Source organism: Seriola dumerili, unplaced genomic scaffold (assembly GCF_002260705.1).
Source record: "Seriola dumerili isolate Sdu_G_001 unplaced genomic scaffold, Sdu_1.0 BDQW01033639.1, whole genome shotgun sequence".
In the NCBI taxonomy this organism is placed as follows: domain Eukaryota; kingdom Metazoa; phylum Chordata; class Actinopteri; order Carangiformes; family Carangidae; genus Seriola; species Seriola dumerili.
Genome location: NW_019207894.1, coordinates 1 through 12649, shown reverse-complemented (window position 1 = coordinate 12649; position 12649 = coordinate 1). Strand labels below are relative to the sequence as shown.

The 12649-nt window shown below is 41.7% G+C and overlaps 1 protein-coding gene across 2 annotated transcripts; it reads right to left on the bottom strand.

Annotated features, from left to right (window-relative positions):
* Window positions 1-21: 21 nt before the first annotated feature.
* LOC111240300 (phosphatidylinositide phosphatase SAC2-like) lies at window positions 22-12601 on the bottom strand. Of its 2 annotated transcripts, none has more exons than XM_022770250.1 (20): window positions 12378-12601; window positions 10537-10617; window positions 9969-10105; window positions 9037-9165; window positions 8686-8871; window positions 8148-8204; window positions 7573-7771; window positions 7258-7437; window positions 6764-6831; window positions 6128-6252; window positions 5933-6010; window positions 5694-5814; window positions 4744-4872; window positions 4337-4454; window positions 4053-4251; window positions 3676-3747; window positions 3516-3589; window positions 3201-3329; window positions 3035-3122; window positions 22-2866 (listed from the first exon to the last, which is right to left on the bottom strand). In XM_022770250.1, exons 1-20 carry the CDS (start codon window positions 12472-12474, stop codon window positions 1702-1704), a joined length of 3432 nt encoding a protein of 1143 aa, XP_022625971.1. In that variant the 5' UTR covers window positions 12475-12601; the 3' UTR covers window positions 22-1701. The 2 variants fall into 2 exon arrangements, with proteins under 2 accessions (XP_022625971.1, XP_022625972.1); XM_022770251.1 differs by having other exon boundaries at window positions 8686-8853.
* Window positions 12602-12649: the final 48 nt, after the last annotated feature.

Sequence of the window (12649 nt, the reverse complement as noted above, 5' to 3'; positions counted from 1 at the left end):
CAGCAGCAGCAGCAGCAGCAGCAGGGATGGTCAAACACACAAACTCACACATACTGTACAGGACATACACACAACCAACACACTGTTTACATCTCTTAAACCTGGAGAATGGATGTGCCAGTAGCTGAAATATCCCAAGATAAAGCCTGATGACACACAGTAACCCTGAACATGATCTTTTATACAGTACACCGAATGTAACATGTAAGAATGGACTTAAAAAGGTAGATTTTGCCATAAATACCTGATATACATAATTCCACTTCAATTCCCTGTTAAGGCAAATATGCTTTCAGTTTGGGGAGTGCATAAAGCGTCAGTGTTTCTAATAATTGGGTGGGTGCAATTGCATATATACCTACTATATGCTACTCTCCTGTCTTTGTCAAACATGCGACGTCAATATACAACGCTGGCTGAGGACTCGGTTCAAACAAAACCCTCATGATTAATTAGTACAACCATTAGCAGAATAGTTCTTTCAATACATATATCTATCAAAAACAACAACCAGCAGTTTTCTGGTTTGCTCACGGTCAGCGATGACAGTACTGGGCGATCTTTTCAAAATAAGCTGCCACCCCTACCATCAATACAAAAAGCTTAAGGGAAGGCTCTACTCAGGGAACAGTTAAACATACAATACTCACTGTACATATCAACAACCATGATACTCTTACTAAGGTCTTGTGTAATCATTGTTTCTTTAACGGTATATCTTCTAAGTTACACTTGACAACATTGATATTACATAGGATAACTACGTACAGTATGTCGTCTGACTAGTTTCTGACACCTATACAAAGGGTTATAGTTCACACAGAGTCGTCCTTTGGGAATCACAAAAAGAGATTTGGTCGGATTCTACAACAACTGTAACAGATCGAAGGTTGTTACGAGGTCTATACCACACACGCCAATAAGTGACCTGCACATACGGGGATAACACACAGTACATGTCAGGGTCAGAGCTGGTCTTTTTAACATGCAGGGAATGTTTACCTGCCTTGTTAAAATCAGTTGTTACTGTTAACCTCACATGCAGGCATTGTGGGTAATTAAATAACTCTTCAGACCAAGGACAGTAACATGTTTACAAGCACAGAAATACTCTGGAAGTGCACGAGTTTAAAACTTCTTAAAAACCTAAATATCTTCTCGTCTTAGTTATTTGTCTCTTATGGGAATAATAATGAGAATACATTTAAAATTCAATAGGAAAACTGTACTTATAAATCAATTTAATTTAGCAGCAGTTATAATAGATTCCCCAAATACCTAAAACACTTACCATATGTCATTTTTATAGTCAGCCTAGGCACTAGGAAACTGGTACTCTGAGACATTTCCATATTATTGGAATTTCCATAGGTAAGGAATATATTGATGACAACTGATTATTTACCCATAGAAGAGAGGGAATCTAACTCTGTTATCAATAAGTGTGTATGACTGCACGGCAAAAGGGACAACTAAGGGAATCCATAATTATGTGCATGTAAACATGGTCACTGTCATGTGGGGCTTACGTGTGTGTCTGTCTGTAAGTTCTGTACAAGAGTCATCATTAATATGGGCAAGTTTAACTAAAGGGCAAATTTAGGAGCGTGTTTCTTGGCCGAGTGGTGACGCTATGTGCAAGCTTTTGCTACTGCTACCATACAGGAAGTTTCAACACGTTGTACTGCTACAAGGAAAGCACTAGATCTGAATGATCCTGGTCTGGCACTGTGTAAACATTGCCTTCAGCTCGTTCTCTTGGGCCTCGTTGACAGTATCTGGCTCGGGGCTCTTCTGCACCTTTGCCACAGCAAAGTTGATGCCCTGGGTGAGTCCCGCCTGGGTGAGGCTGGCCACCTGGACCATGGAGCTCTTGATCTTGGCAAAGGGGGACACCACTCGGCTGCCGTTGCTGTCGGCGGGCGAAGGGCCGAGGCTGCCCTCCATCTGAGAACACAGACTCCTCTGAGAGCCTCCTGAGACCGCAGAGCTGGGCTTCTGGACGGTGAGGAGGTTGGAACTGGAGGTAGTGGACTGGACGTCTAGCTGGGATGGCCTGGGGAGCTGGGCTTCTTCCTGCTGATGCTGCAGCTCAGAGCTTGGCTGCTTGTCTGAGTCTGCTGGGGTCTTATTCAGCACAGGCACCTCGGGGTTGAGTGGAGGTACAGGAGCTGGCGGATGCTCTCCAAACACCTCGACAGGTTTGGTCTGTGCATCCTGGACAAACTGGTGGCAGTAGGCATCAATGGGAGTACCAAAGTCAATCAAAATGGCTTCTTCAGCCACCGAGGCGGCACCTGGAGACTTGTCATCGCTGACTTGAGAGGAGCTTTCCTGCGCTCCGTCACAGCCCGTGACCCGGATAATGGAGGGGATATTTAGCTCCACGCTACCAATGGACTGGGAGCGGCTCCCCAGTCGTGGGTTTGATGCTACAATGCCGCAGCTGGGCAGCACATAGTCCACGTTTTCTAAAGAACCAGAACACGGGTGCTCTGGGTCAGAATTATAGGAGTCAGAGTCGTCTGAGATTTCAGAGTGCCCATCACCGATATCTTTCAAGTTTCCTGCACCAGGGTTGTTATCCGACGTCTCCAAGCTGCTGTCTGACTTCCACAGGTTGACGTGCATAGTTGGTTTTAGGAAATTGACTTTTACATCAGGCTTAGAGAAGTTGCCCAGCTTCCCGAGGGGCTTGAAGGGGCCAATGTTTACATTTGTCTTGGTCTGTTTCACCTTCTGATTGAGGGAGGAGAATTTGTTGAGGAGGAAACTTTTGCCTTGTGCCAAACCAGAGCTGCCCTGAGCCTGATCGGCAGGTTTGTTCTGGATCCCCATTATATCCTCATGAGGTCTACTCTGTCGCCTGGAACACAGACACGGATGCTGTAAGTGTGCGAAAACACAGCTCTTGTATTTGGTTAAAAGTTAAAACTGTGCTATGATGACTGCAAACGTTTTTCTTCATTGCATAAAATCATGTGTAACAGAGACAGATGAATGATATTTATCTTAATAACAACAAATTACTCACCTCTCCAGCTTCTTCTCAACCACAAGCAGGTCCAGCCCTGTAGCCTGTTTTGTTATGCGAAGCATCTCAGCTATGCATTGCAATGTATCTGAAACATGTCACAATGTCAGTCTCAACAAAAGTTTGTTTTTGCAGCCTTTAAAGAAACAACTATATTATATTGCACCTTTTCCATCATCCTCAGGATTTCGTGTCGCTGCTCTCAGCGTGTGAAAGTATCCGCTCGTCTCTTCATTCCTGTAATGCAGACGCATACAGCAGAACTTTGGCTTCCCAAACAGAGTCGGCTCTGGACCTGCAAAACAGGACACAACTTTACGACTTCCATTTTTAGCAGTGTGCTTTCCTTGCATGAATCATAATCAAACATATATATTGCTAAAAGATTACTGAGAAACTGTTAAGCACACTTTTGGGAAGTGTTTGGTGACTCAGTGAGTGTACAGGAACCTGCACTTCTCCTTTGAGTCTAACTTCTCACCAATTTCGATCTTTTCCAAACCCTCTAAATTGAGGCGCTGGTATTGGTTGACTTTATCTGCTTCTTCGTCGTAGCTACAGGAAAATAAACGCAAATATAAGTGAATCCATAAGAACTGTATTTTAAAGAAACATTCTGGAAAATTTAAAGTGAGACTTACTAAGCAATGTAGTAGGCTTTGTCAGAAAGAAGCAGCAGCACATCCACATCTTTGTTGGTTGCATCAATGAGGCTGGTGGGAAGTAAGAGAACAATATCATTAAAGAGGGCTCTTCAGAAACTAGTGAAAGCGTATAATAAAAAGCACTAAAGTGGCTCACCATCGACACATACAAGAAAAGGGTAGTGAACCCTTTTCATTATCTGCTTTCATGTAGAAATTTGTCTAAAAAAAATGGTCAGATCTTTATCTAAGTTACAATTATCAACAAAAAATTGATTTTAACAAAAAACACACAAATCACTGTATTGAATAACTCAGTTAATGACGTCAACAAAAGCTAATTGGAGTCAGGAGTTATAAATCTGGCCACTAACCTCATGTCACAATTGATGAGGGCCCAACCACCATGAAACTTCTCATCATCCGGCAGCAAAAGCTGCATGTAGGTCTGCAGCAGGAGGCTGACCTGCTCCTGAGCTCCTCTTTGGCTCTCCTTCTCTTTCTCTTCGTGCTCCTTCTCTTTACTGAAGATGGAGTACAGGTCCTCAGTCACTGGCAGGCCCATCATTAGGTCTGCAGGGAGAGGCAAAGGATTCAGGGGTCAACCAAGGACTGATTTAAGGACAATCTGGGTATGTATCTTTCTGTTTTTCCATACCAATGACTGCTTGTCTGTAAGCATCCCTAAAACGGTTCAGATAGTAGCGGTTTGCTGAGTTCACGCCATCCTTCATCACACCAGCCAGTTTCCTCTCTCCCGTCCTGGTGAAATCTCCCTAAAACAGATCAGTGTGTGTTAAATATACTTTTAGACATATGAGACTTGTGACTGGTACAAAAAAGCACAGCCCTTATTTGTCATTCTGACGTCTTTAATTTTCTGACATACTACAATCTCTGTTGATTTGTGAGTCCTACTGATAGAGAAAGCTCATGTCTCACTAGCTTAAAGTATCTACGTCAAACTAAACCAACTACGTCTAAAGAAGATGGCACACTTCACTACTGTTTTACTAGCACACACTGATCCAGATGTGAACGTGCGTGCAAAGACAGCGATGTTACCTTGAGCGCTGCTGTGCCTGCGTACTGTCTGCTGATGGTGTCTCCATTGTTGGCCCACATGATCTGATAAATCCTGTAGCACTTGAGAGGCAGAGGCTGCTCTGGAGGCATCACGCCCAGTTTCTTCAGCTGCAGGAAGAAGAGAGATATTTTTGTCCTTGGGCATGCTGTTAACTCTGTGAGTACATTGTGATGTCTCTCTCTCGTTGCACAGGGCATCGGTGGGAAAGGTCAGTCTGTACCCACTTTAATGAGCTGCTCAATTTAAGCTTGTATTTTCTGATTAAATGCTGGATTTCTACAAAAGATAAAAAGTTTTGTGCTGTATGGTCTATGTTTGTGTTGATGTACAGCTGGTCTTCTGTCTTTGTTGTTCAGTGCTGTGTGAACATCAAAAGTCTGTTACCGTGTGTGTGATCTGATGAGCAAATACATGCAGATGTCAGTAATCTGTTGTACAAACACAAAGTTAACTGCCTACAAAACACACGGAGACAAGAATTCATGTTGCCAAGTGAATGTGATGAATTACACTCACAACCTTTGTAAAGCACTTTGTAATCCCAACTTTAGAAGTAGTCAAATAAATTCAATCATTTATGACAATGCTGATTATTCCACATTATAAATGTTCATTTCTAAAATACAACTTCTTTTAAAAACACACACTTACTAACTGCAGCATGGTTGCATCTGTATTTTCCCTGATTAACTATTTGGTTAATGCAATTCCTTACATACTTGATGGGCGCCCAGGAGGAGCTAAGTTTATTTTTATGGGCTCTAGAGAGTCAGTTTCTGTACATGAGAGGAACAATGCAACTTTCAGTTCAAAAAGCCACAGGAAATAATGAATTATGTTTAGAAAGCAGCACCTTTGATGCACAGCAGGCATGTGAATGTGTTGTGAGAAACTGATGTTCACTTCCTTGCCAAAGAAAACATCTCACCTGCTGTTCCATCACTACCCGAGCAACAGCGGCCTGAACCACGTTGGTCCTGTCAAGACAGTCCATACAGTTGACTCTGAAGATTCCCTCCTGTTTGCAGATGACTCCTGCTTGATCCACCCTGACAGAGGAAGAGACAGTAGGAAGATTTCAGCTTTTTTCAGCTAATCAGGAACATATAGTACAGCCTACTGGGGGTTTACTGTTGTTTTTCAACAAGATGTTGACATGCCACTTACCAGGCCCACTTCATGTCAGTGATGATATCAGAAATAGCATCTGTCAGTATTTGTACGTTCTCAAACTTCATACCTCGGCTGAGAAATTGCATGTAAGGAACAGAAAAGGAGAAGTAAACGCATTGTGGTATAAAATAGATCCTTACAAGTACATTTATGAACAAGTTTCACTACACAGGAAAGTGTTCCTCTTACCAGTGCTCGTGGAAGTCAAATGAAACATATGTGAGGTTTGAGTTGTTGTAAAGCAGGACTTGCTTCAGATATGCGTCGCCAATTAGCTTCTCTCGTCCACTTTGATCCACTAAGTTAATGATGACCTGTAGAAGACAATAAAGAGCGCTGTCATTTAGAGTTGTGGATAACATGAACTGTGTGCCCCTCTGAGCCGTTCCTGTGGAAACACACACAGATGCTAAATGTCAGAGTGCAGCCAAATGTATCAGCACTTTTAATGGCACCTTGTCACATGGACAAGGTTTACAAAGTTAAAGTTGACAATCTTTAAAAAGGCCAATAGTTTAGTTTTTCAAAAGCTTATATATTACGATCGCTACATACCAGTACCTTAATAAAATTTTAAAAGTCTGACTAAATACATCTCCAAGTGTAAGTTGTATTAAATGTAGTCAAAGATGACAGTAGTGAGGTAATTGCAAAAAATGTCACCACTTCTAGTCAGGATTCTCTCAGTTTGATTTCCCACAGGCAGGATTACCACAGTGGTGATACATTTTAAATAATAATCCTGACACAACACTGTTGCATTCAAGCAGTCAATAAATATGCTGAGCACATGCCCAAGCATACACATGGGGAAATGTGACTCACCTGCTTCTTGTAGAGTTTAAGCTGCTCTTCAAAGTGAGCAGCAAAGTAAGACATGGTCTCCTTCTCGCCTGAAAAATATTCCAATGATTTACATATAACTGAATCTGGGTAAAAACATCAAGACAACTAGTTTATATGCTTTTACATCACTGTAACTTCGAAGAAAAAAGTGCCGTCTCTTGTATCAGCCAATGAGAGGCGTCAATCAAACTGTTCAATTCACACAAAGATACAGCAGGTTCGTCATATCCAATCTATAATTACCCCAAATCCCAGTCAAAATATTTTTACAGACAAGTAGAGCAAGGATCACAAGATAAATATATTTGGCTCAAATACACTGGACTGATGAGTAAAACAGTGGCACTGGATCAAATGTCTTCTTCAAGGTACAACTATAAAAACCCTGGAAGTGCAAGTCCATTATACTCAAACACAGCCTATGAAAAACCCTCTCTGTGGGACTGCATGCAAGATAATGTAGCTGTACTGACCTTTCTCTAAGCGTGGCCGGGGGTTGTAGCGGTACCCTGCCTGGCTCCAGAAGACCGGCACAGAGCCGCGGGTCTGCACAAAGGACAGAGTGTGGCTGTGCACGTGGATCAACTGCTCTGTCTCCACATAGTTAGCCACATGGCCATCTGTGTCCACTCCTCTGCGTTTGTATCGCATCCCTTTGGGCAGAGATGACATCAACACTCACAGAGTATTTATAGTCACAGATCAAAACTTAAATTGTCTCCTAAGTTATTCCATAAACATAAACCACATATTTGGGCTGAATCAGAGTTCAAGCAAACTTATTCTACCTGCACGGTGGCGACTACGTCTGGAGATCAGAGCCACAGTGAAGCGAGGATGGATGTCATCAACACAGGTGACCTCCAGCGGTGGGGTCTCAGGGCTGCTCCTCTCCTCATCGGACGTCTCGTTGTAGTTCACCACCAGTTCCTCCACTTGTACAAACCCCTGGATAATTGGTATCACCCAGAAGTCGACCTCTGGCACCTGCAGCAGTCAAAGAGACAAACAGCAGGACAAGAAGATTAAAATGCCGTCTGCCGGGCTGATAAGGAAGCACTTTGCATCCACCAAGTATCCAAAGTGGATAATCCGCCATAACTCAGAGCCATTATCGCTTCCCTTCACCGAGTATTTTCATACTCCTCTGATAAAGCTCTGGTAATTATCAGCACATACAACTGCCACACTCAAGCAGCAGGACTGGCTACACACTTTGAGCTGACTATCGTAGAGAAAAACACTATAAATACTGTGTCAGCAATTATCAAAGAATCAAATCTGGGTATCTATTAAATTCTAAAACTAGAAAAACTATAATAAGCAGAGCCAGTCTGTATGTCTGTGTGGAAAAATCAGTTACCTGAAGGTCAATAAGGTCTTGGATCATGTGTTTATTCCAGAAGAAACGGTCATCCACCTTTAACAGAGATTAAAAACTGCAATCAGTGATATAATTACAATTCACATATGGAGGAAAAGAGGCTTTATGTTGCTGCTTCTCCCCTCTACTGAGGTCATATGAATCTACATACATCATGTAAAGTAATGTTGTAATTGTACGTGTTTTATCTGAATTTATATTCATCTTTATTTACCAGTGTCTATTAGGTATCTGTTGTAGGGCTTCTTGGCTTGGGTTTGTGTTCTCTGACTTTTATTTAGCTGCTTGTTATCATGTGATGCTGGTGTGCCTTCTGGGTGATTCCTTCATTAAGCGATCATGTTCTTTTTGTCAATTGGACTTTAAACCTCACATTTCTATATAAATTGTCACATCCACGACACGACTATTGTTCACACTGATGATGACTTATAGCTGAAATGCATTCGTTCTTTGCTGTGCCTTAAACAAGAAGATTTACTATGTATCATTCTGTTTGTTCTGTTTCTCTCCAAACCTGTTTCCATAGGGGTAAGCTGGTCTTTTCCGAGTCTCCTTGACGCTGCACACTGTTTGTCAGGTCGTACGTCATGCTGTAGTAGAAGGAGTCGGAGTCCATGAATATCTTGTACAGCTCATCCAGCAGCCGCCTCTCCAGTCGCTCCTTCTCTTTATTTTCCTTGACCTGGAAGGCAGGGGAATACTGGATTGGGTGGGTGGATAGAAAACAGCAGTAAGATGACAAAGCAAAGAAAGAAAATCCTGTGAGAACCTCAAAGCCTTTAACAGTGGGAAAGAAAGGAGAGGGAGTGTGTGGTATTGAAGATGACAAAAAATTTTTTTTAAAAAGTGTACAAGACAAAAATACCTTTTTCTTTATGGGCACAGCAACATTAGATTTGATCTGACTTAAAGTTTTCATCAAAAACTTTGACTCATCAGGAGACTGGGCCAGTTTCTCTGGTTTGTCGATTCCAAAGTGATGCTTCTTGCAAAGCTGAAAAACAGGATCTTGTGTCAAATTTATGCAATTACACAGAAATCATCAACATGACAGTGATATTTAGAAAAAGGTCAGTTTGATGATGATGGTGTAACTGAGGTTGGTACCACCTAGAAAATCTAAAAACCAAATTGTCTTGAAGAAAAATCTGTGAAATTCAAATTGGGATACTAGTACACAACAAACAACAACAAAAAAAATTCTACCCACTACATACAGCTAAAAACTACAACACTATAGAATTCTATACAGATCTTATGTTCCTACACTAACACAGCAAACAATCTCACAGCTACACTGATCTCTAGGATTTCTAGGCACAAACCAGGTGGAACGATCACTCTGCAGAACCAGGACAACGTCTATCAGGATGGGATCTAAAAGCCTATCCAGTAACAATCATCCTTGTCTGTATTTACTCACTTGAAAATATCCTGTCTCACCATCCATGAAGCTCCCCTGAAAGACTGAAATCTTAGCCAAAGGCAACTTTCTTTTGAGATCAATTACAGCAATTTTATGCCTGTATTTAACTTTCACTCTTACATGTGTGGTTGAAAATAAATCAGATCTTCTATGAAAATTAAAGAAGAAATCTCATTTTGCACCACTGTCAGCTCATCTTCAGAATGAATCATGTGCTGACGCATACAGGGTATTCTTGGGTACATAGAAAACAATTTAGGATTCTCACAAGTGCTGTTACAATGATTGTCAAGGGGGACGAATGCAATAATTAAACCACAACAACATGAACACTGCCTTGCTCCTCTCATTTACAGTAGTAGCATGCACACCTCCAGCTCCAGCTCCTGGGGCTCCTCGTCAGACAGAGGAATGACAGCTATCTTGGTGATCTTGTAGACTTTGTGGTTGCCTGGTAATTGGCCGACCAAAGCTTTCTGGCGGATTAATACGAGGCCGAGAGGAAGATCTGCCAAGAGGAGAGAGAAGAAGGGGGGAGGTTGCGTCATAGGTGCAGAATTCCTCACATTCTGAAAGGTGTGAAGAAACCAGCTGCCACCAGCCATTAACTACAATTTTTTTAATAAGGCAACACAAGACATCTGGTAAATAAATATTTAAATCATGTTAATCTGTCTGATTTACCAGAATAAAACATATATTTTCCTGTGAATGGTAAAATATGAAATATCCTGCCCTGAAGCCCATAAAGACATTAATAATAAAATCACTGAATCATCGCCATCAGCTCACTCCTCTTCATAACTACACATTTCAAAGAACTTTGCACATTTTTTCACACCTTTCCTTGTGAGTAAGAAACATTCTAAGAACTGGATGATTTAGTAACTCAAGTGTCCAAGAATGTGTCTGTTCAAAGGTTTCTCATTCTCCACTCACCTGTGTGAAGCTGTATCTTCCCAATGACACCTTCCACCAAACCCAAACACACTGGATTCCAAGCCAACAGCAGGTCTGTTGCTGAAATAAAAAACACGGAGATGAAACATGAAAACAGCAATGTAGCAAGACAGCTCAGCAAGATACGCTTTGGGTCAGATAAGCAGCTAGGAAAAAAATACTACACATTTCTAAGTACAAGGCTACGCTGCTAATTGAGGCCTCCAGTTATCTCATTAAATGAGTGCGTGCACATTTTCTGCCAGAAGCAGCCCAATATTCACACGAAAAGCTTCATATATGAAGCAAACTTACAGAAAGTTATGACAGTCATGGTTGGATGACTTCCTATTACCACTCTCAAACTTGTTTAAAATACCCAGTGAAACACTGTACAGCTCAAAGACATTGAAGACTTGGTGTAGAACTAATATCTGGGGTAAATGCTAGAGGATAGAGGGATCTGACTAAACCTTTATCAGTGTTGTAGGTCTGTCATTTACATGAAAAGTACATTTTACTGAAGAAAGTGTAATTTGACTGATAACAAAAACTGGCCTGTCTCCATTTACTAATATTTTCAAACATCAGCAAGTTTGAAGTCAGTTATGGCAAAGCACAAACTTTGGAAAAAGGAAAAGTGGATTGGTGACGGATCAAACATCATAGTGGAGAAAATTGGAAAAATGTGAAGGGTGTGGCTAAGGGTGGAGAACACCAACTGCAGGCAGTCTCAGACAATGACGCTTCCTGTTTCATGAGAACAGAGGAACCACCGGTGAGGGCCACACCAAGAAGATCTCACAGAGAAAAACAAAAGTAATACCACAGCTTCACTCAGAATGAGTAATACCATGGAAGTACTTGACTGTGTGCTTGAGAGAAGAGTGGAAACCCAGCGAGGAGTGGAAACCCTTTTTCCAATTAAATAATGAAACAGTGGTGCAACTAAAAACCTGTTCAGGATGGCTGCGCTGCCATACAACTTCAACTGACACAGAGAATAACACGCATGGCCTTTTGGTGTGTCTAATGAAACTTTTCTTTCACTTTAGCAGTCCTTTCACTTTAGCTGGGGATATATAATTCCCACAGCCCACAGTATTTCATTTGCTAGGAAACCAAGGCCATATACTTTGTCACAGCTGTGAGCAGCAGAAGCACTTACTTCTGCAATGTAACCAAGGTGTAATGACATAAGCTGCTTTACAAACCTGAGGAACACAAAACATGGTTTGAACCTGTATTTAATCAGCCTTACATCAGAGAGGTGTTATAGTTTCCTTACAACTCACCATACTACAGTACATCTATTAATAAGTGATAATTAAGGCACATGGTGTGTAAACGGACATACTGTTATTTCTACCCTTTTACAGTCATGTACTATGTCTGTTTGATCTAAAGAAGAACTGAAGAGTCAAATTTACCCTTCAGGAGGTAACATAAGAAGCTAAGCAATAACTTTGGAGTCTGTATGGGGTGTTGCCACTCCCGGAATAAAAGCTAGGACGATGATTTCAAGACTTAGGAATGGCGCATCCAGCATTTTCTATCGCTTCTTTACCTGAAAGGACGTTTTGTTTATCGCAGCTGGATAATTTAGAGCCATTAAATGATAACGACAACGTTTATTACAGATATGAACGAGTGAGTGATACGAGAGAGAGATTAAACTAAACCGCTGATGTGTAACAGTAGTAAAATAATGTTTGACAATTCCAAACAGACCAGGAAACACATAGCTTTAATTTCACTCTGACGGTTAATAATGCCAAATGTTAGTTTCAGGTAAATGGCCGGCTGCAGCAGAGAAAGCTGTCATCCAGTAACGTACGTACCAGGTCTGACGGTCATGGTCCCATCTTTTCGGCTGCACCACAGAGCACGATCCCCGCTCTGGAGAATGTAATCGTCTTTGGCTTGGAACAGCTCCATTTTGTCCCTTTAAGTTACACAAAAATAAGCAACTATCTGGCTTAGCAGCCAGGCACTGCTAATTATCAACTTCCACGTCTTGGAGGTTAACTGTAGCTAGCCACGGTTAGCTCTTTTCCCACGGGCTGCTGAGCTACGGTAGCTAGCTACCTAGCGAGCTAGCAGCGGCGGCGGC